The 26,761-nt window shown below is 32.5% G+C and overlaps 5 protein-coding genes across 6 annotated transcripts; 4 read left to right on the top strand and 1 right to left on the bottom strand.

The window, feature by feature from the left end:
- Positions 1-674: 674 nt before the first annotated feature.
- Positions 675-2,557, top strand: LOC123205524 (39S ribosomal protein L41-A, mitochondrial-like). The gene is made up of 3 exons (XM_044622493.1): positions 675-1,005; positions 1,259-1,323; positions 2,166-2,557. Exons 1-3 carry the CDS (start codon positions 861-863, stop codon positions 2,232-2,234), a joined length of 279 nt encoding a protein of 92 aa, XP_044478428.1. The 5' UTR covers positions 675-860; the 3' UTR covers positions 2,235-2,557.
- Positions 2,558-5,257: 2,700 nt separating this feature from the next.
- On the top strand, positions 5,258-6,017 carry LOC123205552. The gene has a single exon (XM_044622532.1). The coding sequence runs from the start codon at positions 5,269-5,271 to the stop codon at positions 5,755-5,757; it is 489 nt and encodes a 162-aa protein (XP_044478467.1). The 5' UTR covers positions 5,258-5,268; the 3' UTR covers positions 5,758-6,017.
- A 6,553-nt stretch (positions 6,018-12,570) lies between these two features.
- Positions 12,571-17,423, top strand: LOC123205494 (O-fucosyltransferase 7-like). Of its 2 annotated transcripts, none has more exons than XM_044622454.1 (12): positions 12,571-12,903; positions 13,082-13,153; positions 13,370-13,469; positions 13,554-13,621; positions 14,190-14,278; positions 14,377-14,557; positions 14,648-14,776; positions 14,886-15,019; positions 15,152-15,365; positions 15,893-16,082; positions 16,162-16,257; positions 16,889-17,026. In XM_044622454.1, exons 1-11 carry the CDS (start codon positions 12,739-12,741, stop codon positions 16,206-16,208), a joined length of 1,389 nt encoding a protein of 462 aa, XP_044478389.1. In that variant the 5' UTR covers positions 12,571-12,738; the 3' UTR covers positions 16,209-16,257; positions 16,889-17,026. The 2 variants fall into 2 exon arrangements, with proteins under 2 accessions (XP_044478389.1, XP_044478388.1); XM_044622453.1 differs by having other exon boundaries at positions 12,576-12,903; positions 15,893-16,077; positions 16,889-17,423.
- A 725-nt stretch (positions 17,424-18,148) lies between these two features.
- LOC123205515 (thylakoid lumenal 29 kDa protein, chloroplastic-like) lies at positions 18,149-22,124 on the top strand. The gene is made up of 11 exons (XM_044622482.1): positions 18,149-18,353; positions 18,470-18,574; positions 19,063-19,147; positions 19,228-19,262; positions 19,398-19,463; positions 19,568-19,608; positions 19,882-20,012; positions 20,138-20,244; positions 20,744-20,881; positions 21,346-21,480; positions 21,810-22,124. The coding sequence occupies exons 1-11, from the start codon at positions 18,261-18,263 to the stop codon at positions 21,918-21,920; spliced, it is 1,047 nt and encodes a 348-aa protein (XP_044478417.1). The 5' UTR covers positions 18,149-18,260; the 3' UTR covers positions 21,921-22,124.
- Positions 22,125-22,768: 644 nt separating this feature from the next.
- LOC123205507 (cytochrome c oxidase subunit 6b-1-like) lies at positions 22,769-25,829 on the bottom strand. The gene is made up of 5 exons (XM_044622472.1): positions 25,673-25,829; positions 24,400-24,708; positions 24,194-24,276; positions 24,029-24,110; positions 22,769-23,129 (listed from the first exon to the last, which is right to left on the bottom strand). The coding sequence occupies exons 1-5, from the start codon at positions 25,712-25,714 to the stop codon at positions 23,076-23,078; spliced, it is 570 nt and encodes a 189-aa protein (XP_044478407.1). The 5' UTR covers positions 25,715-25,829; the 3' UTR covers positions 22,769-23,075.
- Positions 25,830-26,761: the final 932 nt, after the last annotated feature.

Genomic DNA, 26,761 nt, shown 5'->3' with positions numbered 1-26,761 from the left:
TAGTGTCAGAGTTGTGGCACCCACTTGTCATCCATCTTTGACTCTTATCGCTCATATGGGAATCTAGGTGCAGCCCCGTTACAATGACGTTTCTTTGCCTTCACAATCATCAACAAATCACTCGTGGATTTACAGTCTTCATACGAACTTTTGTATAAATTTAACCCTGAAAATCTTTATACTCTGACCTTTCTGAAATGAGGGAACAGTGACCCCCTTTTGGTTTCAGGCTCATCTATATGCCACCATCAAGTTGGCTTGTTTTTGCTTACTCGGGATTTTACTTATCACCAAGGGAGATTTAAATTGATTAATAATTAAATATTTTTAAAAAACTACGGAAGATTAACAAGAAGCTGTTCTGGACCAACCAGAGCAACATTTATTTCTTTTGAAATGTCACTAATCAACATTGGTGTCTCATTAAAATTAATAATAAAATAATATATATAATTAAATATATAAATAATTATATATTTTTATATAATTAAATATTATTTTATTTTAATTTTAAACTAATCAATTATACAATAAATATATTTATTTATACAACCAAACTGGCCCCGCAAAACACTACTACTGGGCTTTATAGAGGCTTTGCACCCAGGAAGTAGAATTAGAGGCCCACTGTTGTTGGGCTTTCTTGGGTCATGAATTATTATTGTCTTCTGGGTTTCCAATTCAAAGAACAGAAACCGCAAAAAACCCTTAAACCCTCTTGCCTCAGAGCGCTATAGTTTGTATTCGCCGTTGTGCCAAACCTTGGAAATTTCATTTTAGCTGTTAAAAGATTGATACAAAATTGGTTTCGATTTGATATAAGCTAATTCAAGCGTTGATCGAAGTCAATAGGGAAGAAAATGGCTTTGGGGCTTATAATAGGGATAGGAAGAGCGATGCGAAGGAAACGTACATCATCACTTGACATTCTCTCGTCGAAACGCGCCCCGCGAGATTATTACAAGGGAAAGAATTGCAAGCCAACTGGTTTCCATACTCGCAAAGGTTCGATTGTTTTATTCCCATTTGCAATTTCCCATTTCTGCTGAAATGTTTAGTTTTGATAATCCTGGGCTTTAGAAGAGTAATGATACTTGTTTGAGTTCAGTGAAACGTACTGAAAAGTTATGAATAGAAAAAATTGTTTTTTTTTTTCTTATTTCCTGATAATTCAACTGTTTCATCAAAATTTATAATTTTACATGCTCACAACATTTGTAGTTTTGCACTCGTTGATTTAACTGGGCAATTAATGCAGGTGGGTACGTCGTGGTGCCAGAGAAACTGCCGAACTATGTGGTTCCTGATTTGACTGACTTCAAGGTTCTCGCATTCTGATTTTTTCTTTTTCTTTTTGTTTTTTATTTACCTGTTGCATTAAGATTTGTATGTGATGTGGATTGACATGTATGAACTTTTCCATAGGCTGTGTTAGTGTAACTCCTATTTAGTTTTAGAGCGAGAAATGCTTTGCAAAAGATGGTGTTAGTTCTCTTCAGTACTTCATAGCTGTAGAGATTCAGTTTCAATAGAGTTTGTGTTTGTAATCAAGAGGTTCATGCTTCAAGCATTGAGATTTGCCTCGAATTTTGAATTAGGTATAGAATCTTCTGAACACAGTTATTAAGGATTTTGAATTCTGATCACAAGGAACACTACGGATTTTCCCTCACCCAAAATTCCTTAATGGATTGATTAAGGAATTTATGCCAATGGTGTTCTCTGTTAACAGTCAAATAGAAAAGTGTAGATTTCTGTGCCATCAATTCATCTTCTGGACTTCATTTTCTTAAACTTTGAGCAATTATCAAACCAACCCATGGCATTCATTCATATAATGCATTGTGCAAATTAGTCTCTGTATTTATTAGGGAGCTCCAATTGATACACTTGGATCAATTACCTGGCTTTCTCTTGAGTTAGGTTTCTGAAGGTGGATCTAATCTGATTAGCACGGCCTATTCTTGGAAGTAGAATTAGACATTTAAATTTGATCTTGTTCTTGATGGACCTCTAATCTAAGTATGGCCTGGAAATGGAAGTTGCATATTTGACACTGCTTACTTATACTTGGAAATGGCTTTTTTTTTTCCAGCACAAGATTTGAGGTCTCATGTTAGTAAGCTGTTGGATAATTACTTAATTGATTAAGTTTGTTCATGCAGCTGAAGCCATATGTATCCCAGTGCCCAACAGAAGTCAAAACGGCTGAGGCTGCTGAATCAGCAAAATAAGTGATTGATCTTTTCTATATTGCTGCATTCCTGTGCAAGGTATTCAAGTTAGCAATGACTCTGTGAGTTGAAACTTTAAGGGACACTTGGTAGTTTCCATGCTTCTCTCCTTGTTCCAGAAATCTGAACATTGTCAGTTATTTGTTTAATTATGATTATTTAATAATAGCTTACTATAGTGGAAACAATATAAAGAAACTTCTTGAGTTCCATAGGTCATTATGTCCGACGACATGGATTAGATTGAAGGGTAGCTTGCAACTACTTTTCTCGTTAACATTATAGCCAAGTACTCCCAATCAATTTCGTTATTTCTTTTGTGATTTAGAAATCCATATTTTACACTTGCAATTTCCGCAAACGGTTGCAACGACGGCGAGAGATAAGTATTGTGTGGGGGTTGGGATGAGACGGGAGGTCATTTTCCAATTGACATCAAAACAATAATGAAGCAGTTGCCTAGTTTTTACATGTGTGGATGGGGAAAGATGTGAGCTTTGGTTAGTGAGGGTTAGGCGGATACAGATGCAGATGAGAGGGCATGGAGAGTTTGTGGATTGTGGCAGGGAAGGAAAAAGAATGGTAGACCAGTAATAGTTGTTCCTACCAACTTTCTTTAATGGCTTTACATGCTCTTTTTATGCTATATTTCCAACCGAAATCCCTTGATTTACGTTTGAAATTGGTGGCGATAATAGAGAAAGAATCAAAGCTGTCAGATTAAAATTCCATATCAAGACACACTTTTAAGTCATTCCGTGATGGGTCGCCAGCCTTCCTCAATATTTAAAAGGGTAAATCACATTTTCCTGCTCTTCAATTATATATGACACTTTTTCTTTTGACCAAAAAAAAGGGTTTAAGATAAAATTGTAATTTCATCATCTATCATATTTGAAATAAAATTATAAATAATAATATTATAAACATAAACAATAACATATCATTATATGATTGTATATTATTTTATCTTTAATTTTTAATTATCCGATTACATAATGATACGTTGTTGTTTGTGTATATAATATTACTCAATTATAAAATAACTAATTTATAATTCATATTCAAATATTTTAAACATTATAATTTAGCCATTTAATGAGTATGAAAACTTGTATTTACATCCATGAAGCCATTGTCACAATTTAATTGTAATCTCACTATCATCGATGTTGAAGTCAACGTTGGATAGAGTTGAAAATATTAATATCAGTGGGATAAACTCTAAAAAGTTGCAATCGATATTAGAGGGGGTTGGAAAGGAGGAGATCAACACATGAAGAGAGTTATTATATTTCATCAATGTAAAATAAATAAACAAAAGATGAATAGATCAATGTTAGAATTTTTTATAGAGATCAAATCAATGTTAAGAATGATTTCAAAGAAGACAAAGATACGGGTGAAAAAAAACGAGGAGAAGATGGTTTCAATATAAATTTAATATTAAATTTTTTTTAATATTATTAATTTGTGGTGACAGAATGATTTTAAAAAAAATTATATAATTAAAGATAATCTAATAATTTCATATCCCAAACACTATATAAAAGATTGAGTTTGATTTTGATCCTAAAAATTGTAATTTACTTTAGTCAAAAATTTTGAAGTTTCATAATTTAGATGTTCTACTTCTTTCACATTATTATTATTTTTTGTGACAACGAATTTTATCCGAATTGAATTATCACTTTTATAAAATTGAACTAATCACACTAAATACCGCAAATTTTACAATTGTAAACTAGGTTTAGTCAGTTTTATCTAGTAATCCTATTATTTCATTTTTATTAAAAATTATCTCAAACATATTAAATTTGATTATAAAATAAACAATTTTTTAACCCAATTTAAATGGATTGGGATTGTATTCTATTGTCGTAAATATAATATATATTTTGGAATATAATATATATTTTACTACATCCAAAATATAATATATATTTTAAAAAATATACAATAAAATCATCTCTATTTTATTAAAATAATTTTTTTAAAAAAGTAATTTTAACTTTTAGATTTCTTAATAATCCATTCTCAATTGCCCTAAAAGATGTATATAATTAACGTCTAAAATTAGTTAAGTAATTTAAATGTTTTAAAATATAAAATATGAAATCGACGTGGAAGTGACTGGAAATCCTCATCCATTAACTTCCCAGCGTTAACGTTCGGTTTTCAATTTTTTTCTTTAAAAAGTTGAGCTTAAATTTACAATAAAATTATGTGTACTCATTTTGGTTACATAAATATATGCATATTTATATGTATCATAATGTGATTGAATGATTTTGAATTAAAAATAAAACAATAACCGATCATATAATGATACATATAAGTATATATATATATTTGTGTACCTAAAATAAATACACATAATATTACTCTTAAATTTATGTTCATAGTAGGAAAAATTCCTTTCTTCCGTTCATTATTATTTTTTTCCGTCAAAATTTAGTTTGTCAAGGTAGGAAAAGACTTTTTTTTAATTGATTTTACTCTGTTATAGTGTAAAGAAATTTTAACAGGAGACTACGTGGCAAAATATTATTGGTTCCACCGAAAGAAACCAGCGCATGCACTTACGTTGGGGAGGACATATTCCTTATTCCCAGAGCTTTAGCCGTGAACCGACGTCCCGTTTTATACGTTTCCAACATGCTCTATACTAAACGCAGTCGTTTAATGTCCACGCCTGCCCTTTGTCCTTGTGAATGCTTGATTCTCCACGCAGCCCAACAGAAAGCTCTGGTCCCATGCTCCCCATTCCACGTTTCATAATTTACTTTAACCATCAGAACCGCCAACTTAAATTATCAAATGAGCCCCACTCAACTCTCTTTCGAATCTCAACCGTTCGATTAATCTCTTCAACGAACTTGTCAAACTTTTACACCAACCGTCAAAATAGGAATTTTAATGAAAACCCAACGAAGCTCCCATGAACTATCGTGGAAAGGAGCCCTTTCCTCTGCTATATATACTCAAACACTTGACCAACCAAGCCAAAAGAAAATCAAAAATGTCGACCCTTATGAAGAAATCATCAAAGGATGTTACTGGCAAATCCAAGTCTGATATAATTCGCTGCAAAAAGCACCCTAAACACCAGCAATCACCTGGAGTTTGCTCTCTTTGTTTAATAGAAAAGCTCTCTAAGATATCAACTTCAAGCTCTTCTCGTGTTTATAGTTCTACAATGGAATCTTCCTCATCTCCTTCTTCATTATCGTCTTATTATTCCTCTTCAGAAGCTTCTTCTTGTGCCTCTCCAATGCATCGGTATCGTTTCACAACTGAGGGGAAGAATAATATTTCTTTGTCCACTTTGCTATTTGGTAGCAAAAATATTCTGAAAAAGAGTAGATCATTGGTTTTTGTTCAAGGTAAAGAGGGTGATGAGCATGATAATAAGAAGAAGAAAGGTGGGTTCTTGTCCAAGATACTTCGGCCAAGAAGTAAGAAGATGGAAGCAGGATTGGCGCATTCTAGGACTATAAGAGAGATCACTGTTACCAGCTAATTAACCCACGAATGGTGATCTCAACATGGAGTTCTCTTGTTTTTTCCTTTTTTTTTTTTGGTTTTCTTTGATCATTCTTTTTAATCTTGATAGATTAGAATGTAGTTATAAATTAAACTTGTACAACAAAGAAAGAAGAAGAGTATGTATGGATATATAGAATTCTACAAACATGTAAAAAAAAAGGTATGTTTTGTGTACAAAATATACGTAGTGATCTCTTGTGGGAATACGAAGAAGGCGTTTTCACGGTTCTTGTACTTCTCTGTTAACTTGTACTTGAGAAAATGAAAATGGATCATTTTGCTAATACCTTTTAAGATTTTTGTGGGATACAGCTAATCCTAGATTCAAATTGAGTAGGTAGGACTCATGAATTGATTTGACTTGATTTGACTTGATAAATTGAGTTCAAATTAAATAGTTTAATTCATTTTAAAATTATGTTACATTTTAGTTAGAAAGAGTTTAAATTATTTAAGTTACGAGTTAGATAGATTGTTTGATTCAATTCATACTTAACTTATAACTTGATTTTAATTATATTAAGTAATTATTAAATGATGTCGTTTTATTAATAAATCATAAATTCAAATCAAAAATTTGAGTTATGTATTCAAACTATAAAATCAAATCAAATTTGAATTGAATTATTTTCATTTGAACTAAACTTAAACTACCTTTAATATTAGTTTGACAAATTTAAACCAAACTATTTTTCTTTTAAATCGAACTTAAACAAAAAAATATTCAAGTTTTATTCTATTCGTGTCTAACTCTAGTAACAACAAATATCATTTTATCAACAATAATATTATATATACAAAAAATGATATATCATTAAAATTAAATATTATTTTATATTTAATTTTTAATTATCTATTCATATGATAATATATCATTATTTATATACAAAATTGTATATATAACAATTTTCTTCTGTCAAATGCGCGTGCACGTTGCCCTGACCCCCGATCCAAGAAAGTTCATTTAGATCAGCATTATAAGTTTCTAACTTTGAAGCAGTCTACTTTGATTATCTTGCACCGCTCTTGGAGACGACTGACTTGTTAAACTTGAAAAGCATGTATGGGACAGGTGGGTGAGAGACCCTGCACGCAGGGACCAAATTCTTGGCAACTTCCTGATGAGAGCTTAAAGGCAAACTGTACAAGCTGGCACACGAAATTTGAAAAATCAATTCACAGCTAGAAAATTTTAATATAATATTATTCTAATGACCATTTATGTTCAAATCTCTAGGCTTAATTATAAAAAATAAAAAAAAAACAGTGAAGATTCAAGAAGTTCACATGACATGACATCTGATGCTCCGACGAGTGTAACATTTTCAATCTTCTGAATGATGAAAGAAACCACAAGGGGGCTTCAAAGGTACTTCTGCCATTAATTTGCAACCCATCTCCATTATTCCCCTCTATATATAAATATATATAGAGTTGTCTCCACTAAAAGTAAAACTTAGTGAATTAAATCCTTTAATGGGTAGATGCCATGCCAGTGTGCAAAGATGCAGTTGTTAGCCTGTCATTCGCGTGAAACCAGTGTCTCATCATTCATCAGCATGGCAGCGATGAAATTCATCATATATCTATCAACTTTAATTGCTTTCAATATTAAAAATATAAGCTGCAGGATAACCCTATTGTAACATAAAAATTCTAAGGGTTGATAAAACTCATAGATTCAAGAAGATGATTTAAAATTATTCATGAAACTTTAACTTAACGATTTAATAATTATAAATCTGATTATTATATTTTAAATTTATTTATTTATCTAATACAAATGGTATCTGATAACCCAAAGAAAAGAATTTACCTACCACAATATAACTGCATATTTACCCAAAGGTCTGTGTATAGTCCTGACAGAATAGATAGTACCATGCATGTAATATATTATGCTGTGTTTCCTTTCTTAACGTTCTAGACAATACAAGAGGTTTCATGCTCACCCATAGATTTTGCTAGGATATTGCCGAAGTCCCTTTCATCGATTCACTAAATGTGTTAAGTGGCTTTAATTAATGGCTGCCCACCTAAACCTAGTATTAAATTCCAAGAGAATATTATAAAACTAGTCATTTGTCTCGGGTTTGGCTTCCAACACGTGATTTTCTATCGCCTTGGAGTCCAAGTTTCCCCTGGTTTTAATTACAAACAAATAATATAAATAATTTTATATATAAATAATAATATATTATTATATAATTAAATATTATTTTAATAATCTAATTATATGAAAATATATCATTATTTATACATAAAAATTACGTACATATAACTACACTATTAATAATATGGCTAGCCCATTGGAATGTGGCTATATTCTTTTCATCACTTCATCATAAAATCATAACCGAGCAATTGTCAACTTTACTTTCTTTATATTTTTTCTAACACATGCACCAAATTAACACATTCTATGATAATATAAAAAATTATAAGAGTAGCTCATTAAACTATCTATTTTTTCCTAGGATTGACCCCCTATAGCCTTCTAATTCAAGTTTGATGAAAGCAGATTCATTTATAAACTTAATTTTTTATCACTCTTCCATTCAAAAATCCATTTCAACTTCTTCGATTCTACTTTTGGCCAAAATTTGATGACATCCAATAAATCAACTTTTTCACTTTGAAGATAGATAGGAAATAAGTTATTTGTGATTGTTCCTACTTTACATTATACAAATTTTACGATAAATACTTGTGTCAATATCATTACTTAAGGTTCAAAGATTTTAAAAATGTTGTACTTTTAGGTGTATAGGTATTTTTTTTTTTGAAATTATAAAAAAAAAAACCCAATTGAGGGAAAATTAAAAAAAAAAACTATAACTAAAGGAAATTATATTAACCCCTATTAGGAATAGTAATATTATGCATAATATTTTCCCTAATTATAGGGGGATATTGTTAGTTTCCATAGTTTTTGGGTTTTCTTCTTTTTATTCCTAGTTCTATGGTTTTTGTAATTTTACCCATTTTACACATACTCTTAAAATCTGGTTGTTTCACAATTTGTCTAAAAATCAATTTTATATTATGCAAATACATTATTACTTTTTTCGGTCTTAACCACATTTATAACTAAATCACGAAAAAGCGTGAAAATAAATCATCAAATTCCACCTGGAAACTTAAAAGCATAACTTTTTTTTTTTAATTTTCAAATATTTTACTAATGTAAAATAACACATATTGCTTGATTTTATTTTTAGATTGATCTTAATTATTGGATTCAATGATTTTTTTTTTTTGCATGATTTTATGTTTCAAGTCAAATATATTGTCAATGAAACTTTGAGTTTCATAAGTTGAGATTTATGTCATAGTTTTTTTTTTTTTTAACAAGTCTCATCCGAATTAAACTGTTTCTTTGGGATCAAACTAATCACACTAAACAGATAAATCTTAGGTTCAATAACTAACCCTATAGTCATTAGATTGGGAATAACTAGTATTAAGGATACAATCAAATCAAGTTCAGCTCAATTATTTTTGAGCCAAGCTCGAAATCAAACAACTTGAGTATTTACTTAAGTCAAGTTTGAGTAGGTTGTTACTCAACTTGGTGAGCTCATGATGTAATTAAGAAATAAGGTTTAGAAATGGCAAAGTGAAGTAACAGTACAAGCCGTGGATCCATTTGCAAAAAATCTAAAGCTTTTGAAAGATTTTCCAATGTGTTCATATAGATATTATCAACTTTGAATTGGATACATCCGCTAGTCCTTAAACTTTTAACCTCACAAACCATATTGCATTGCATGGTTCAATCCATGAAGCATAATCAAAACGTTTTTGTAAAAACAAGATGTGATTTTAGCATTGAAAAAGATCCAAGTCTTTTAATAAACAAGAAATAGAAGTTATGATCAATTTTGGAGTGGATGAAACTCTGTGAAGTTCATTGAAGAATCAGTTTCTTATACAGTCACCAAGGCTTCATCAATGGTGATTTTCTCCATGGTTTCATCACCCAACGAGAAAATAAAACCATCATTTGTGGGAAAATGATTTGGCTTCTTTGGTTCTAAATTTGATAATTGATTTTGAAAAAAGCATTTGCCACAAGGTTTCATGTGTTTGGGAAATGTTTTTGTGAGGGAGATTGAATGTATTGAATAGTTTATTGTATTTTTTAGTCAGGGAGATTATGAACTTGTCTAAGTTTAAGTTTAAAATCAAATGATATTTGACTCAATTTGTCCTAAAGTTTATAAAAGGACCACATATGGGTCAGCCCATATCCTTTGCCCAATTCGGATGAACAAAGTTTGTTACTGATAGGCCATAGCAAAGTTCAGCCCAAGAGTTTCTAATTCTAACACAACAATGCCAAAATCAGCGCTTAGTTGCCTAGTTGCTTTCTATTGGCATGTGTCATTGTTGTAGTTGTAGACCGCACAGCTAACGGGCTATTTCATCCTTGTCCGGTGTGTACTGTAAAGTTATCTTAGCACCTAGTGGACTGACTGAGATTGATCACCCAATGAGCATCAAGGTGTCTAGGCTGCACTGCAGCGTCCAAACAGAAAACATGCTTTGTTCAGCGAGCTAGCCTAGCCCTGGATATTTCTTGTTAAGCAGTCAGCATTATGATGAGTTGTACTTCACCATTTCATTTAAGATCAAAAAGAGAAAACAAAAGGAAAACATAAATAAATAAATAAATATAAATAATGTTTTGGGACGATATAATTTAAGAGCTAACAACCACCCTACTAATAAGTAAAGCTAAAGAACCTTCATTAAAGGTGATTGAACATCTACTACTTGCAGAAGAAAACAATGAGCTTTTGACATGCTACAACCATTAAAATGGCTTGGCAGCTCTCTATCATTTCATTTCATTTTATAAATGGGATTGGTTGGTCGCTCATAATCTCAATCAGGGCAACTACTTTGAATTTTGTGTTCTTGTATTTGCGTTTCAATTTTCCTGCCACTTTAGAGCCAACAACCCATAACTCGCATGTAGTCGACTTACCCACTAAATTTTATATTTTCATCATAACTATTTTATAATATTTTTTTTATATTTTTCTCATTTATTAACCATTAAAAAACACTCATGAAAGCCAATAGACATGAAAGTAATGATCGATAAAATTAATATTTTTTTATAATTTCTCATCATCTCCGGTAACTTTGCTTGTCCTCTAATTTTTGTCTTAAATTTTTGACTTTCCATAATTTTTCAAGGGCTTTGAGTAAACATCATAGAAAAAATTTCACTAAATATCCTTTTTATTATAGTGGAAGTGACAACTTCAATGCCTGAAATGTGAATTGTGGGTTGGAAGAGAAACAGGAGAACGTTTTTTGCTAGAACAAGTGCTTGTGATGGTGGAAAAAAGATCAAAGAGAGATAATTCATTAGTGTCGGAGAAGAAATTGATCAAGAAGGAGAAAATGGTGAGGTGACGATAATAGAAAAAAGTATAATAATTTATATAATCTTAGAAAGGATGACATAAATAATAATATTATAGTAAATATAATTTTCACTAGGGTAACTAAACTTATTAATAAAACTCATTCATCTTTTTTTTGAGAGTAATTAACAAATTCGAACCGTTAAACTAAGTTAATTAAAAATTTAATTTTGATATTATTAAAATCAATTTAAAACTATATTTTTTATATATAAAATCGGGTAATTAATTAAAATAAGTAAAATTTTAAGCGTTTATACGTTTTTAGACCACCCTAGAAAAGTTTTACCAAAATAAGTAAACTGTATTTTTTTTACCCTTTTTACCCTTATGTTAAAAAACCAAGTAAAAATATTTTTTCTGAGAATATGCGTCGGTTTATGGTGGTTACGATGGTGGCTAGGGGGTTTACACTGAAACCCTAAATATGTCGAATTATGTATATGGATGTTTTTGAATGTTTCGAACGCTTAAAATGATGTAGTTTCAATGTTAAGGATGTCTGGAAGTGTAGCCGTTGAGAGACAAAAGCGCGCAAATTTACAGTGTCACGCAAACTGCGCAAATTTACAGTGCTGTGCAAACACTGTTTACACCGCGCAAACCTGTTCACATCGCGTAAACACTGATTACATCGCGCAAAAGTAGATATCATAGTCTGTGAACAGTATTTTTTGCGCGATTTTGCAAGTAGTTTACACGGTTTGCGCAGCACTGTTCACAGTTTGCGTGACACTGTTCACAATTTGTGTGACACTGTTCACTTTTTGCGCTTTTGTCTCTCAACGGCTACACTTCTAGACATCCATTAACATCGAAACTATATCATTTTAAGCGTTCGAAACATTCAAAAACATTCATATACATTCGACATATTTAGGGTTTCACTGTAAAATCCCTAGCTACCATCGTTACCGCCATAAACCGACGCATATTCTCAGAAAAAATATTTTTACTTAGTTTTCAACATAAGGGTAAAAAGGGTAAAAAAAATACGGTTTGCTTATTTTGGTAAAACTTTTCTAGGATAACCTAAAAACGTATAAACGCTTAAAATTTTACTTATTTTAATTAATTACCCTATAAAATCTTACTTTTTATCATCTAAATTATCATTTAGAAATATTGGATAATTTTGTTTTTCACGGTCTATTTAATTTTAGTGGATAATGAAGTCTAAGCCAATACGGATTCTGAAAATAATAAATATATATATATATATATATACACACACACAGAGACACATATCTGGATTTGAATGAGATGACGCAATTACGGACCCACCAACAAATCTTACGGTAAATCAATGGATTATGGCATTTTGTTTGTCTACTAACACAAAAGCAAAGTCTCAACACCGACAACGCCGCCTCACTTTTAGCAGTAATCACTGAAAACGCATAATTAAGGCACACTACTAACCTCCTCATTTTTGTTAATGGCTTCGCGTCGTCGTTTTGCACTCGCCAAGTTTTTTTAGACACAGTGAGTGAGTGTGTAAATAGCAACACGAGATGCAAAGGCGAAGGAGAAGACTGGTAGTGGTGCTTAGGAAGTTGATAATGTGCGCAGTATGCGTAATATCGCTGGTGGCTCTTCTGTCCGTACACGTCCGTGTTTTTCCTTCTTCTGAAGTTTTAGACTTCTCTGACCCTTACAAACTCCCAACTGTTACTCAGGTGTCTTTCTTTGTTAACTAGATCTTGTTTCTCTTTGCAAACTGTTCTCTGTTTTTTTTTTTATTTAATCAATTTGAATTTTAAGAAAAAAACCTAATTTCATTTTTTGCACTTTCTAGTATAGATATTGTGATTCGATTTGATTTATTTGTCAATTTTGTTTTGTAAATTCTTGTAGCATACAGAGCAAAGCTGGACTCAAGAGTTTCCTCCACCTCATTTTTCCAAAGCTCCGTTACCTTCCCGCAAGGTTTCGATATTAATATTTAGTGTTATAGATTCAATATTCAGGTCGTTACGAGTTTTTTTTTTTTAAAACAAAACAGTGGAGCAAATGAATTTTGTCTTTATTTTTTTAGTTTGGGGCTACGGGCATTGACGGAATGAATATGATTAGTAGGATTGTATATAAATGATGCGAAGCAGTCATGTTTCTTTCATGTTTTCACTCCTTTAGACTTGACAGTTGGATGGTGCCAGTGGGAGTTCGGATTTTGGCAAATTATGGAAGTCTCCTCCCAATCGCGATTACGTGCATTGTGTAGACCCTAGCCCTAATTATACATGTAAGGAAGAGGTTTTATTTTAAATGGTCTATTAAACAACTGCAATCCTGTGTGCTTATTTAAAAATTTTCTTTTGTTTATCAGCTACTGCCCCGTCTCGTGGTTTTCTTCTGGTTCATACAAATGGTGGTCTCAATCAGATGCGCGCTGGGGTTTGTATTTTGTTCTTATCTATGCCTGAATCTTATAAGCTGTTTAATACTTCCAAGTATATATTCCAGTAAATAGAAAATTCTTTGCTGTGATTAGTGAATTGAGAATTTGTAAAAGACACCACATGGAATTTTCTGGTGAAGAATTCAGTTTTAAGCTATTATAAAAGCATATGTAGAGTTATTTATGATTTTATTGTGTTTTGTTTTATTTTTCTCCTTTTTGAAATCAAATTGTAGTGGTAGAGTGTAGTAATGTATCTTATAATATTCTGCTGTGATCATTTTGATTTTGTTTGTTGAAGTCATAAATGTCATCCCTTCATTGTATTGAGAAGCAACTTATGATTAAATTGGTGTGGTAGTGAGCTTGGAAGTGGACTTTTCCATTGCTTCTTCATCTTCTTCTTCTCCTTTTTCCCTTCCAAATGCTATGAGATGGAGTGTTGAAATCTTCTCTCTTTACATGCTGGGAGATATAATCCATCTAGTTTCTTACTGTGCTGTTAACCAGACTTAAATTTCTAAGTTTTGGGTTGCTGAGTACAGTTTAAATTCTGAGTTACAGATCTGTGACATGGTAGCTGTAGCCCGTATCATAAATGCCACTCTTGTAGTTCCAGAGCTTGATAAACAATCATTTTGGCAAGATTCAAGGTTCCTCCCTATCTTGTTATGATTAAAAGTTTGACTGTCTTTTGCTATATTAGTTTCATCATGATCAATAACATGGTTTGTTATTCTTTTCACTGCAGCAACTTCTGTGATGTTTTTGATGAAGATTATTTCATTGATGCTTTGGCTAATGATGTAAAAGTCATAAAAAGGCTTCCCAAGGAATTCGCTACAGCTACCATAGCAGTTAAGAATTTTAGAAGCTGGTCTGGTATGGATTACTACCAGGATGAGATAGCTAGCATGTGGGAGGATTATCAGGTGTGTCTCTCAGAATGATTCAGTCTGTTTCTGCATAGTGGTTTAACGGTGTTCTGGATGCAGTGATCTTGTTACAAAATTACTGTATAGGTTATTCGAGCTGCCAAATCTGACTCTCGCCTAGCAAATAATAATTTACCTCCAGATATTCAGAAGCTCCGTTGCCGTGCTTGCTATGATGCTCTTCGATTTGCACCTCAAATTGAAGCAATGGGAAAAGTAAATAATTACTGTGAACTTTTTAGTCCAGTTTTTGGAGTAGCTATATTTCTGTTTGTGACCTATGCAATGATCACATTTGAAAACTTTTATTTCATTGATGCTGTAGTTGTTGGTGGATCGAATGAGATCTTATGGTCGTTACATTTCTCTACATCTTAGATATGAGAAGGACATGCTTGCCTTTAGTGGATGCACACATGATTTATCATCCATTGAAGCTGATGAACTAAGGACAATAAGGTCTGAGATTTCACTGTGGGTGGATTTACAATGATCAGTTCAATGCTTCTTCATTTGATGATGTGTCATTTTTTCGTTTAGTTTGATGACTGAGACATATTATTTGTATTACACCCGTATAACAATTTTTAGAGAAAATACTGCCTACTGGAAAGTGAAGGACATTGATTCGGAGGAACAGAGGTCCAAAGGTTATTGCCCCTTAACACCAAAGGAGGTTGGAATTTTTCTTACAGCTCTTGGGTACCCCTCAAACACCCCTATATATATTGCTGCTGGAGAGATATATGGGGGTGATTCTCATATGGCTGATCTGCAATCCCGCTACCCCATATTAATGAAAAAGGTATTGCTTGTATCTTTTGTGCTAATGTTTGACTTTGTTAAACCTTTGGAAGGCCTTAAGAGGTTGGTTGTGCACATTGATCCGTGACACCTTGAAACTTAAAAAAAACTTGATGTAGAGTGTTGAATGTGCAACTGTTAAACATGATCTGCACAGTTGTGCATTCAAGATCATATCCAGATCATTAATGAGTTAACTAATAAATCATACAAGTTCCCAGGTAATGAATATTGCTCAATTATTCTACAAGGACAACTCAGAAATCAACTTCATTCCCGGGTAATAAAAATGAATTAAAATTAGGCTATGATATTTGGGAGTTCAGAATCACTCCTCCTCCAGTGGCAGACAAACTTTCTTCTCCCTTTCACAAACACACAATAATTGATGCAAGAAGAATTAGTTTTATCTCTAATATTTTCATTTGTTGATTTCTAAACGAAGCATTAAGAAGCTGAAATCTTAAAATGTTGAATATTTTCTGTTGTTGGTTAGCATTTTGGTTCATAGACATGATTGTTTTGCAGGAAAAATTGGCATCTGTTGAGGAGCTTCAACCATTTGTCAATCATGCATCTCAAATGGCTGCACTTGACTACATAGTATCAGTCAAAAGCGATGTGTTTATTCCAACATACTCTGGAAACATGGCGAGAGCAGTTGAAGGTCATCGTCGTTTTTTGGGACATAGGAAAACTATTTCTCCAGACAGGTTAGGTATAGGGAGCATGTCAAATTAACTTCTATTGCCATTCATGCGTTGTGTATTGAAGTCTGTTTGTGTTTGCTGTGTCAGGAAAGCACTTGTTCGTCTCTTTAATAAAATTGAGAAGGGAACTATGAAAGAAGGCAGAAATTTAGCTAATCGGATCATTGAAATTCATAAAAGACGGTATGTCATGAGTACTTTTTATGAGAGCATTAATATATTTATCTTTGGGTTGTTAATTAAATGGCTAGCTTTAGTTTCTTTAGGAGACTGCTTTGCATAAAATGATTATTAGGTGTTCTATGAAGACTTCCTTTTGTTGGTGCTTTGTTGGATTATCTACTGTTTTGTTTCTTAACTTTGGGTCACAGCCTATCATATGTTGGATTGAATCACTCGTGATTATGAGTAGCCGCTAAAAACAAAGCTTTGGTGGTCTTATTTACATGGTTCCTTCTTGCTGAAGTTAATGTAGATTGGCTCTCCTGGTTTGCAAAATGAGGTGACGACTATTGAAAATGATTACTTTTTTAATTGGAAAATTGGGAGAGGTCTTTTATAATTTGTATACATGGAGCTAATTCAATCAGGGTGATGTCACACTTTTGGTCCAAAAAGTCAGTGCTTAGTGGTATTGAGCCATTCATCATTTCATGGGACATGAGCTTGATTATGGAGCCAGTGTGCATGTCATATTATAATCAAGTATTGATGTGATCAAGATTATTTATTTTCATAATACTCTAGGGTTTACGTTATGATGAGTAACTCAAGCCTTTTTTTCGTTTTTTTGCTCTTTGTGTTGTTCTTGCAGGCAAGGATCCCCACGAAAAAGAAAGGGCCCTATCTCTGGAACAAAGGGCATGGATAGGTTTCGCTCAGAAGAAGCTTTTTATGTGAATCCCTTGCCGGATTGTTTATGTCAGAAGGAACTACCAAATGTTAACTCATTTTTTAAGTAGATTAGTGGCACCTGGACAATTCCTGCAAGAAAGATCCCCTAGCTGGTTGGTTGGCAATTGGAATGGATTATCTGGTCTTATAGTTTATTCAAGGCCTGCAAGCTGATTGTGCCATTTTAGATGCTTGGGGTGCAGAATGTGTATATCCGGAGTTTAGATAGATTTTGTATATCCAATCAAACTATCTGTTTTTATATCAAGCGAAATGAACAGAGCATTAGAGTACTGGGTAGCGATAGGAATTGGATCATTGAAGAGATATGATTCCATTAAATTACAAAGGCAATATTTATATTGTTGGTGTTGGAGAAGTTGGCTAAATGTCAAAAGAAGGATAAGGAATGCATGATGTAAAAATGCCTCAAGAAATAAAGTGCTCTTACACAACAATGTATTTTGTTTGTTTGTTTGTGGCCATTGAATGCTGCTACACTGATGAGTATGTTGCTTTCTTTCTGCATTTAAACAAAGGTGCCAAACAAATCTGGAGATCTGGATATCGTTATATAGAGGCCTTTAATCTATAAACCTTTGTTAAATAATTTAAACGTGAATGACTGATTATACACTATGGTTAGACTTGAATCGAGCTCGATCTTCTCCTGATTTGAGTGAAACGAAATGAGTTTATCTTAAAGGTGATTTTGGGAGAAATTGAGTTCTGAGTTTGATTTAAATTTGAGTTTTGAGCTCAATTTGATACTGCAATCAAATAAAAATAATTAAAACGATGTTTTTATATGTATTGATCAAAATTATGTCATTTTAATAGATTTGTATTAAAATTTTTAAGGCTTGTGAGTTTGATAAGTCGATCACATGTAAAACTCAAACTTAAAAATATATAACTCGTATACTTGAATTTGAACTTAAACAAATTCAATTTAAATCCACTCTTATTATACACCATTTTCCTTGTCTCTTGAAGATAATAATTGCCTTAAATCTGTAATAAAAATCTTTTTTATAACCTTTTTGCATGGAATGATGTAGGATCCGACCCGGGCCCATGAACATTTTTCAAGAGGTGTCAAGTCCAATATAAAGAAAGAAATTTCAGGAACCGATCCGAGTCATCAAAGATAGGATAACACATATCATGCACACTCCACTCATATAATCCCATTGTAGGCCCACACTTTCCAATCCCTGCACTGCATTCGTAAACAAAGAGCTTTGCCTTGCATTACTTCTGAAAATTTGAAAGAAGAAAATCAAGAGACAATGAGTGTCTCCTTCCTCTCTACACTTCCTTCTCTGGTTCCCATTGTTTCTCTCAGCACTTCCATTTCCACTACCAGACTCTCTGCACATGCTGTAAGTTTCTGCATTTTTTTAACTTTTTGGTGATTGTAAATTCTAAGTGCCTCATTTAAGATGGTTCTCCATATCTAAAATGCTGCAATTTGGATGTTTGTTTTTGTTTTAATTAGAGTAATCAGGTTGTCATTCGTTGTCATAAACTAGAGACTGATGTTCGTGAGATTGGTTTCCACAGAAGAGATGTTCTCAAATACGTTGGTGCTACCATTGGCATGGTGAGATCAATCTTTCATTTCATTCCTCTGTTTATTGCATTTGTCCCTTTTATTTATTGAATCACTGAAAAAAAAGCGGGAAGTATTGAATTTTGTGCTTCTTGTTGGCTTATCACTCATCATTCCATTGCATGATACTGAGTTCGCCTTGTTTTTCTCCAAACAATAATCAAGACAGTTCAATGTCTAAAAGCAAATTCATAGAGTCATCTACTAACATGATAAATTCATTAGTGTTTCTCTGTTTGTAGTAAATATTTAATAGTTCTTTTTTTCTTTAAATAAACCTCTGTTTTTAAAGGAAAATCTGGAATACGTATTACTTGATACATGCTGCTAACATGACTGTAGTTCTAATTGTGTAATTTACAAAGTAGTCATCTACAAATTTACAATTTCAGGTTTATACATCATCTTTAACAAATTTGTAACTTTATAATTAACATTGATATGATGATGAGTTTGTGCCAGTTGTGGTCCCTCATTAGGAAATAGTAGCAAGCTCTGGATCATTCATTGAAATGGCAAGTGCTGCTGATTTGATACAACGGAGACAACGTTCTGAGTTTCTCTGTAAGTTCTAAACACACCTCTTCCCTTGCTTAAAGAAGTAGGAGTCTGGTTAACCAAATTTGTCACCTTGTTCTTAACAGCTAATGTTAAGGAGACCCTCCTAACTGCACTACAGGTTGGTTTATTGTTCATTTATGTGTACTGAATTAGTCTTGGTAAATATATGCAAGGACCTCATATAGATGTGCTTTAGATTCCATCAATTGGTCAATGTCCATTGTTTTCACTTGTTTGTCTGTAACTATTTCAGGGGAAACAAGATCTTATCCCTTCAGTTCTGACTTTGGCACTGAATGATGCCATGACATATGATAAGGTCAGACAAAGCCTATAACTATTTTAAATTTCTTGGATATAATAGAAATTCTTAGCCATGGATGGGGAGAGAAATAAACTGATGTCATGCTGTTAAGCGTGTAGGCTACAAAATCTGGGGGTGCAAATGGATCTGTACGGTTCAGGTATTTGCTTTAAGTAGCATTATCTCAAATAGTTTGCTAAGCTATTATTGATCAAGCGTTTTGTCATCTTAGAGGAACATATGAACGGAATAGATGTGTTTTTATGCTTTTCATGATGATTTTTTGAAATAACATATTTTTTACAAAATTTGGGTTTTATGAATTTTCGGTTGCTTTATCAATCAAGCTTTCTCTTTCACTGAAATACAGCAACCCTAGTTGTGGCTTACTAAGCAGTCACCTTTTTCTCTTCTGAAATTTTCTTTCCTGAAGCTCAGAGATAAACAGACCTGAAAATAAGGGGCTTTCTGCTGCTCTGAATTTAATAGAGAAAGCGAAGAAGGAGATAGATTCATATTCCAAGGGTGGACCAATATCCTTCGCAGATCTGATTCAGTTTTCAGGTTATATATATTAGATATTACCAAGTTCGAGCTGAGCACCATGCTATGATTGTTTACTTCAGTTTCTGTGGTGTGCTTAGAGTGAAGGCTACTATCCGTGACTCAGTTTTCTTCATTATATGTAGCACAAAGTGCCCTTAAGGCTACATTTCTGGCATCTGCTATCCGTAAATGCGGAGGAAATGAAGAGAAAGGGAGGTTACTATACACTGCCTATGGTTCAAATGGACAGGTTAATTTGTTCTTCTGTATGTTGTACATTTATTTTCAACATCATTCGTTATATTTTATCTAGTTGGTGAAGTCTCTCGATGTGATGCAAGAGATGGGTAAGGAAAGAATGTCCTACATTAGTTCATGCAAAATTTTGTTGCTCACATCAGTCGCTTTTTATATAGATATGTCCTGCATAAGTTTGTGTTGACCGTCTAAGCAGAGTTCCAGTGATTAATGAAACTATGGTCCTCTTTGACCAGAAGATAATATATAGTTGTCAAATTTTCTGAACCACCTGATAGCTGAGTTTCTACTATGTCACTGTTGCTGCACTTACTTTTTCTCAATTTGCCTTTTTTTTTTTTTTTTTACCTTTTCAGTTGCTTTGTAAGGGCATCCATGCAAAGCCATGGCCATGGCTTCTCCTTTGGCCTTAAAGAATAGAAACATTATATTTTATTCTGCTTTCCGTGCTAAGTTTTATTACTGATTATGTGTAAGCTGTTGTGCTACAGTGGGGCTTATTTGATAAGCAATTTGGAAGGACAGATACCCAGGAGCCAGATCCAGAGGGGAGGGTGCCCCAGTGGCAGAAAGCTTCTGTACAGGAAATGAAAGATAAGTTTTCAGCAATCGGCTTTGGTCCTCGCCAGGTAAACTCTCTGCTAGTCACAGTTGCTCTTCTATGGTTGTGAATCATCATGAATGGACTTAGTCAAACACCCCCGGAAGGCATTTGCTAAGTAAAATGTCATATAGTGCATCTACAATATCCAAATTTGAGAGGATCTCCTTATGTTTAACTTATGTTCAAATCACTTGAGAGATGTCTAATGTTATTCAAACAAGTTGTGGATAGAATTCATCAGTTGCCAGTATGGTTCATCAAATAGTCATGTCTGGAGTTACAGCATGTGATTTTAGTTAATTTTTTGGCTTACATTCCTCACTTAATATAACTCATAAAAGGGGCGAACTTGAAGGGTTGCAATAACATTGATTATACATTTTGGTAGAGGAATTCCTTAACAGGAGGATGACCATTTGTAAATGACATGCTGAATTCACTATTCTAACATTCATTCATCTGGCTCTTTGTAAATCTTGTCTTGGTCAGCTGGCTGTTATGTCAGCATTCTTGGGTCCTGATCAATCAGCAACAGAGGCCTTATTAGCGACTGATCCAGATGTTACTCCATGGGTTCAGAAATACCAACGTAGTCGAGAAACAGTTTCTGAGACAGATTACGAGGTTAGTTTGCAGATTTCACTATTCTTTTTTCTATTAATAAAACTATGTACACAAACAATGATACATCACTATATAATTAAATAATTTTAAATTAAAAATAATGTAACACCCCATCACATAGTAATATGCCATTATTAGCACACAAATTTGTATTCATTACTTGTGTTCACAGTGTTACTTTTTTTCTATGGTGGAACACTAATCATGAGGTGCTAAACATGCCAACCTCCTCTCTCACAGGACAAAATCTTGTTTTATCATGCATCTCTGTGACATTACTGGATTGACTTTAATTCCTCATCTCATTTGTGGGATTGATTATTCTACAGGTTGATCTGATAACAACTCTCACCAAGTTAAGTAGTTTGGGCCAACAAATCAACTATGAGGCCTACACATATCCTGTTCAGAAAATTGAATTGAGCAAACTCAAATTATAGAGAAGCAGATGATGTTGTCAAGGCAGAAGCACCAATGCATTATTTGATTCCAACAACCATTTTTTTTTCAGAGATATGTTCTACAAGCTCTCTATCCGTGTAACAAGTTGATTCAGTAGGTTTTAAAATCTGAACTTGGAATGTCAATAAATCTGGAACTTACCACTGCAGACTCAAAGAATATATGATTTCTTGTTCTACCGAGTTTCCGGGTCTGATTGGAAAATAGAAAATATGAAGGGTTGTTTTAGCCTAAAGACGGCCAAGAAATTCAAATTCACTACAATAATCCAGCTAGAATTGGGATTTTCTTTTTGTTGTGCGGTAAGGATTTAAATTATTATTTTACTTTTAAATACATAAATAAATAAATATATATATATATATATATATATATATATATATATATAATATTTTTATATTATTAAATATTATTTTATTTTTAATTCAAAATCACTTAATCAATTAATAACACATATCAAATATATATTTATTTATATACTTAAAATAAATATACCTAATTTTATTATTATTAATTTTTTTATGATGCTAGTTTATCAGTTTCAATAGTGACTACCAGTGATTAATTTCATAATAAGTTTCTCTTGAACCGTATTGATCCATATCTATAATTATATTATATTATAAAATATATATTATATCATACAATATGTTTATCATATCATATTATACGATACATTTATTGTATTGTATTAATTTAATACATCTTATAATATATATTATTTTTTATTTGTATTATATCATTCGATATGTCTCGTGTATTATAGAACTTGATAACTATGAATCTCAGGATTATAAAATCAAATGCAATATATATGATGCATTACTAACCGTCAAGGACTGATCTCATTATTAGTTGCTACAAAGTAGCCTGAAACCATTACACAGCGAGCAGTCCGCCGCAGGAAAATTATGATGGGTAAAACCTTTACCACTTGGTAAGCAATAACCTCTGTGTGGAGCGATACATCTCGGTATTTAGACTTGAACTAGTTCTAATTGACAAGCCAAAAAAATTTTATTAACTCATTAAATTTTAGAAAACATCTCTGAGAATTCACTTTGATTCATAATCGCAACTCAGGTTCAACAGCAGGAAGCAAATGACATCCAAGCTCGCAAAAGAAGCACTGTCTACAGAGGACCGGGGAAGGCGCCATTCTCCCTTTGCTCATTCCATTTCTCAATCTGTAAACCATACATGAATACAAAGTCAGCAAAAGATATTATAGTAATAGAAAACAGCAAGAAGTTATAATATAAGGAGGCTTCTCAACCAAAAGATTACAACATCCTGAAACTAAGCTGCCAGACAAAGAGAACTGCTATCTTCACTATAAAGTTGTAGGTAAGTGGGCGAGGAAAAGCTTGAAAATGAAATAGTGATAAGGAAAATAATTGTAGTGGCTCTCCATTCCAGTAATAGTATGTACAATCAGTATTTATATTAAAATTTTCATATGCAAGACAATCACATCAGCAGAGGTGAACAATGCTGTTTTTTTTCCTTAGGAAGTAAATACAACTTCCAAAAAAAATGAACACAATTTCTCAAAACAGAGGGCTTGAAAAAGCACTAAGAGTATGGCTTGATCAAACTGGAAAATTTCTTGAAACAGAGGGTTAGAAAGCATTCAGATAAGTGTAATCAATACCATTCCATTCAAAGTACATAACTTAGCAAAATGCAAAAAGAATAACCCCGAGATATAATGCCAAAATAATGCCATTCATGCAGCAGTACTGTGTAGTTCCGCTAATATCATGTACTAAAGGCTTATATATTAGGAATTTATCTCATTATTTTCACATCCAAAATACCACTCTCATATGTCTTGAATATTCTTGTTGGTACTTTCACTATAGAAATTAATTAGATATTACTTGTGATAAAACATGAATTTAAAGTAAAAAATTCCACTGTATGGTGACAATAATAAGCTTGATCATATTAAGAGATTTTTTTTTTTTTTAATGATATATCCATATTTCTCCTAACATCTGAATGGTTAAAAAGATCAAAAATAAATTTGAGAAACAAAGGCATGAATAACTTTTTGGGCTTGCCATGTGTTGGTCATACATACCCATTCACCAGGGCAAAGAGAACGATAAAATTTTGCGAACTTATCACACTCTGTGGCACCTTCTCCCTTGGCAGCTACACACCTGCAAAGATCAAAATGATATACAGAAACTTCTAATGCTAATGACTAGCTTCAGAGTTAATTGAAAAGAAAAGGTTAACTCACCGGTGATACTCAATATAACGGGTAAAGCAATGCCTTGTTTGATTAGTAGTTGGGAATCGGTAATCTGCAGGTGCTGTCTCCAACTATACACCAACCAGTAAATCAAAATAAACAAGTCAACAGAAAGACCACAAAAAAGCAACTAGCAAACACATCACATGGATATGTGGCCAGTGAGCAAATGACAGTTATCAGTAATGATCAACCTTTATCTCAGGTGTCTCTTCAGCAGCTTCCTCCTGATCACTCAAGTTTTCATCAGTTTCGCTGCTTCCCTCAGCAGCAGTTACAGCAGTTTTACCACTGTTTTCCTCAGAAGAAGGAGTGATTTCAGCACTTTCTTCAATAGTAGGAGCAGGGGTGACTTTTGGATTTTCTTCAACAGCAGGTGTTTCCTCAGCTATCTCAGTGACAAATTCCTTAGAATCAGCTGTCACTGGGGCCTCAACCTCTTTTACTTCCGCAGTTATAACAGTCACATCTTCCTTCCTGTCTTTTTCCTTCAACAAATATGCCTATACATCAAAGCACATTCCAAAAGAATTTCACAATAATTAGTTCAAAATATTATCAGGGAAGAATAAAAAATGTTGAATGTGTTTGATGCTGAATCCAGAAGAAGAATTTGCACCCTTATCAACAAAAGAATTGTGGATGTGGTTAAAGGCCAAAGTTTGACTCACGCTTGACCCTAGAACATACAGCTTACTTGCGCTATTTCACTTCCATCAAACTGAGCCCAAGATTAAAAACTTGGCAGGCTATAAGCAAGTTTCTTAAAAGTTATCATTGGGATTTGAAGCAATGCTGGCAAAACTACAGAACATCTAAATCTAAAACCCACAAGCATCAGACATACCTACATCCAAATGCAGTTCTAAATTTTCAAATAATCAAGCTCGCAATTTAAGGTTCAGTCTTCAATTGATTCATAAAGAAACATCAATGGTTTATATATCCGTTGAGCAAACTATGGAAGATCCTGGAACCTTAGTGAACCCCAATAGTCCACATTACAATTGAAATTAGGAACATCAGAAATCACAAAAACAAACTGCAATTTAAAGAACATTATCATGCATTAAATCAGACTTAAATCTAGAGAAGAAACAAAAACTAGTTTAGAGGGTTGACTTAAATTACACAAAATAAGTCAGTGTTATTTCATTCTGCGGCATCCTAAAAAGGAGAAATCTTGCTTCACATTGCAATAGCACAAAACTTCCCCCATATTTTATTACGCATGATCAGATGTCGATAGAACCCCCAATCAACAGCACCAATATGCCACAAACTAATTAATATAATTAAAATTGTAATTATATACTACCGGAAATTCCAGTAACCGATCTGTCCAAGTCAAATCAGCTACAAGAAACACGGATCGAACTAAAATGATAATGATTGTGAATTTGTTGGACCAATTAATTTTTATGTTGAAAAAAAATGAAAATCAGTATGACGAGAGAGAAAGGGCACCTCAGCTAGGGACGGAGTTTTGTCGTTTTGGGCTTCCGCCATTGATGGAGAAAAAAGCTATCCGTGTTCTTCAATTGGTAGTCGCTTATTTCAATAGACGGCCGAAAGCAGATTATTACGTTGTAAGAGACAAGGGTAGGTCACGTTTGCCGAGTTTTACTTTTACTGTTTTACTTTGCAGTGGTTAAAAATGTTTTAATCGATTCAGCATCTGCCACGTTTCGGTTCTTTTAGAAGCTCCGTCAAATGTGGCAACCTAACAGGGTAACATTTACAATCAAGAAACTGCGATAAATGGGTAGCTAGCTGGGCCGGGCTGGGCCGGAGTTGGAGTCCATTTTTCAAGGGTCTCTTAATCACTAGCTTACAAATTATAATAGTTATTATTTCCAAAAATATTGCCGTTATTGTATCATCTCTCAAGAGTAAACGATATTTTCGTACTAAAGTATTTTTTTAACTTTAAATTAGTATAAATTATATTTTTTATTTAAAATTAAATTTATCATAAAAATTAATAATAAAAAGTTAAAATAATAATTTTATTATCTATTAATTTTTAAAAATTAATCATTTTCCCGTAAAAAATTTTAAATTTTATATACTCCTAAATAATTAAATATAATACAATAAATTATTATTTAAAAATTATTTAGAGTATAATTATTATTTTTTAAATTATAAGGGTTGATTATTATTTAAAATTTTTTTAAAAGAGCTCTAATTTTTTCTTGAATTTTCAGTAACTTCTTAAAATTTTTAAAAATACTTTTAATATTTTCAAACATTAAATTTACCTTCTCATATGTGATTTTATGATAAAAACACTCCTATATATAAAAAGAGAAAAAAAATTGTAAGAGTAGAAGAAAATGAAAGTAAAAGACTTATTATATCATTTAAATTTTATAATGTGAATTTTAATTTAGGGTTATATAAAAATTTTAAAAAATTAAATAGTATAAATAAAATAATAATTTAATTTCATAATATTATTGTTTCATCAATAAAATTTAATTTTACATGAAAAATGTTATTTATATTAAAAAAATATTATTTATATCAATTAGTGTGGATAAATGTTTTAAG

This window comes from Mangifera indica, unplaced genomic scaffold (assembly GCF_011075055.1).
Source record: "Mangifera indica cultivar Alphonso unplaced genomic scaffold, CATAS_Mindica_2.1 Un_0008, whole genome shotgun sequence".
NCBI classification, from domain to species: Eukaryota; Viridiplantae; Streptophyta; class Magnoliopsida; order Sapindales; family Anacardiaceae; genus Mangifera; species Mangifera indica.
The sequence above is the reverse complement of the archived record's forward strand: the minus strand, read 5'-3'. Positions and strand labels throughout refer to the sequence as shown.

Excerpts from the sequence above, each read along its gene's own strand:
- LOC123205524 (XM_044622493.1), top strand. The coding sequence starts at position 861 with ATGGCTTTGGGGCTTATAATAGGGATAGGAAGAGCGATGCGAAGGAAA. Across the intron at positions 1,006-1,258 it reads TGGTTTCCATACTCGCAAAG|GTGGGTACGTCGTGGTGCCA; the intron begins GTTCGATTGTTT and ends CAATTAATGCAG. Across the intron at positions 1,324-2,165 it reads CTGATTTGACTGACTTCAAG|CTGAAGCCATATGTATCCCA; the intron begins GTTCTCGCATTC and ends TTGTTCATGCAG.
- LOC123205552 (XM_044622532.1), top strand. The coding sequence starts at position 5,269 with ATGAAGAAATCATCAAAGGATGTTACTGGCAAATCCAAGTCTGATATA.
- LOC123205494 (XM_044622453.1), top strand. The coding sequence starts at position 12,739 with ATGCAAAGGCGAAGGAGAAGACTGGTAGTGGTGCTTAGGAAGTTGATA. Across the intron at positions 13,470-13,553 it reads CCCTAGCCCTAATTATACAT|CTACTGCCCCGTCTCGTGGT; the intron begins GTAAGGAAGAGG and ends TTTGTTTATCAG. Across the intron at positions 16,078-16,161 it reads AAAACTATTTCTCCAGACAG|GAAAGCACTTGTTCGTCTCT; the intron begins GTTAGGTATAGG and ends TTGCTGTGTCAG.
- LOC123205515 (XM_044622482.1), top strand. The coding sequence starts at position 18,261 with ATGAGTGTCTCCTTCCTCTCTACACTTCCTTCTCTGGTTCCCATTGTT. Across the intron at positions 19,263-19,397 it reads CCCTCCTAACTGCACTACAG|GGGAAACAAGATCTTATCCC; the intron begins GTTGGTTTATTG and ends TAACTATTTCAG. Across the intron at positions 20,013-20,137 it reads AGATCTGATTCAGTTTTCAG|CACAAAGTGCCCTTAAGGCT; the intron begins GTTATATATATT and ends CATTATATGTAG.
- LOC123205507 (XM_044622472.1), bottom strand. The coding sequence starts at position 25,714 with ATGGCGGAAGCCCAAAACGACAAAACTCCGTCCCTAGCTGAG. Across the intron at positions 24,709-25,672 it reads AAACTCCGTCCCTAGCTGAG|GCATATTTGTTGAAGGAAAA; the intron begins GTGCCCTTTCTC and ends TTTGATGTATAG. Across the intron at positions 24,111-24,193 it reads CGTTATATTGAGTATCACCG|GTGTGTAGCTGCCAAGGGAG; the intron begins GTGAGTTAACCT and ends TGATCTTTGCAG.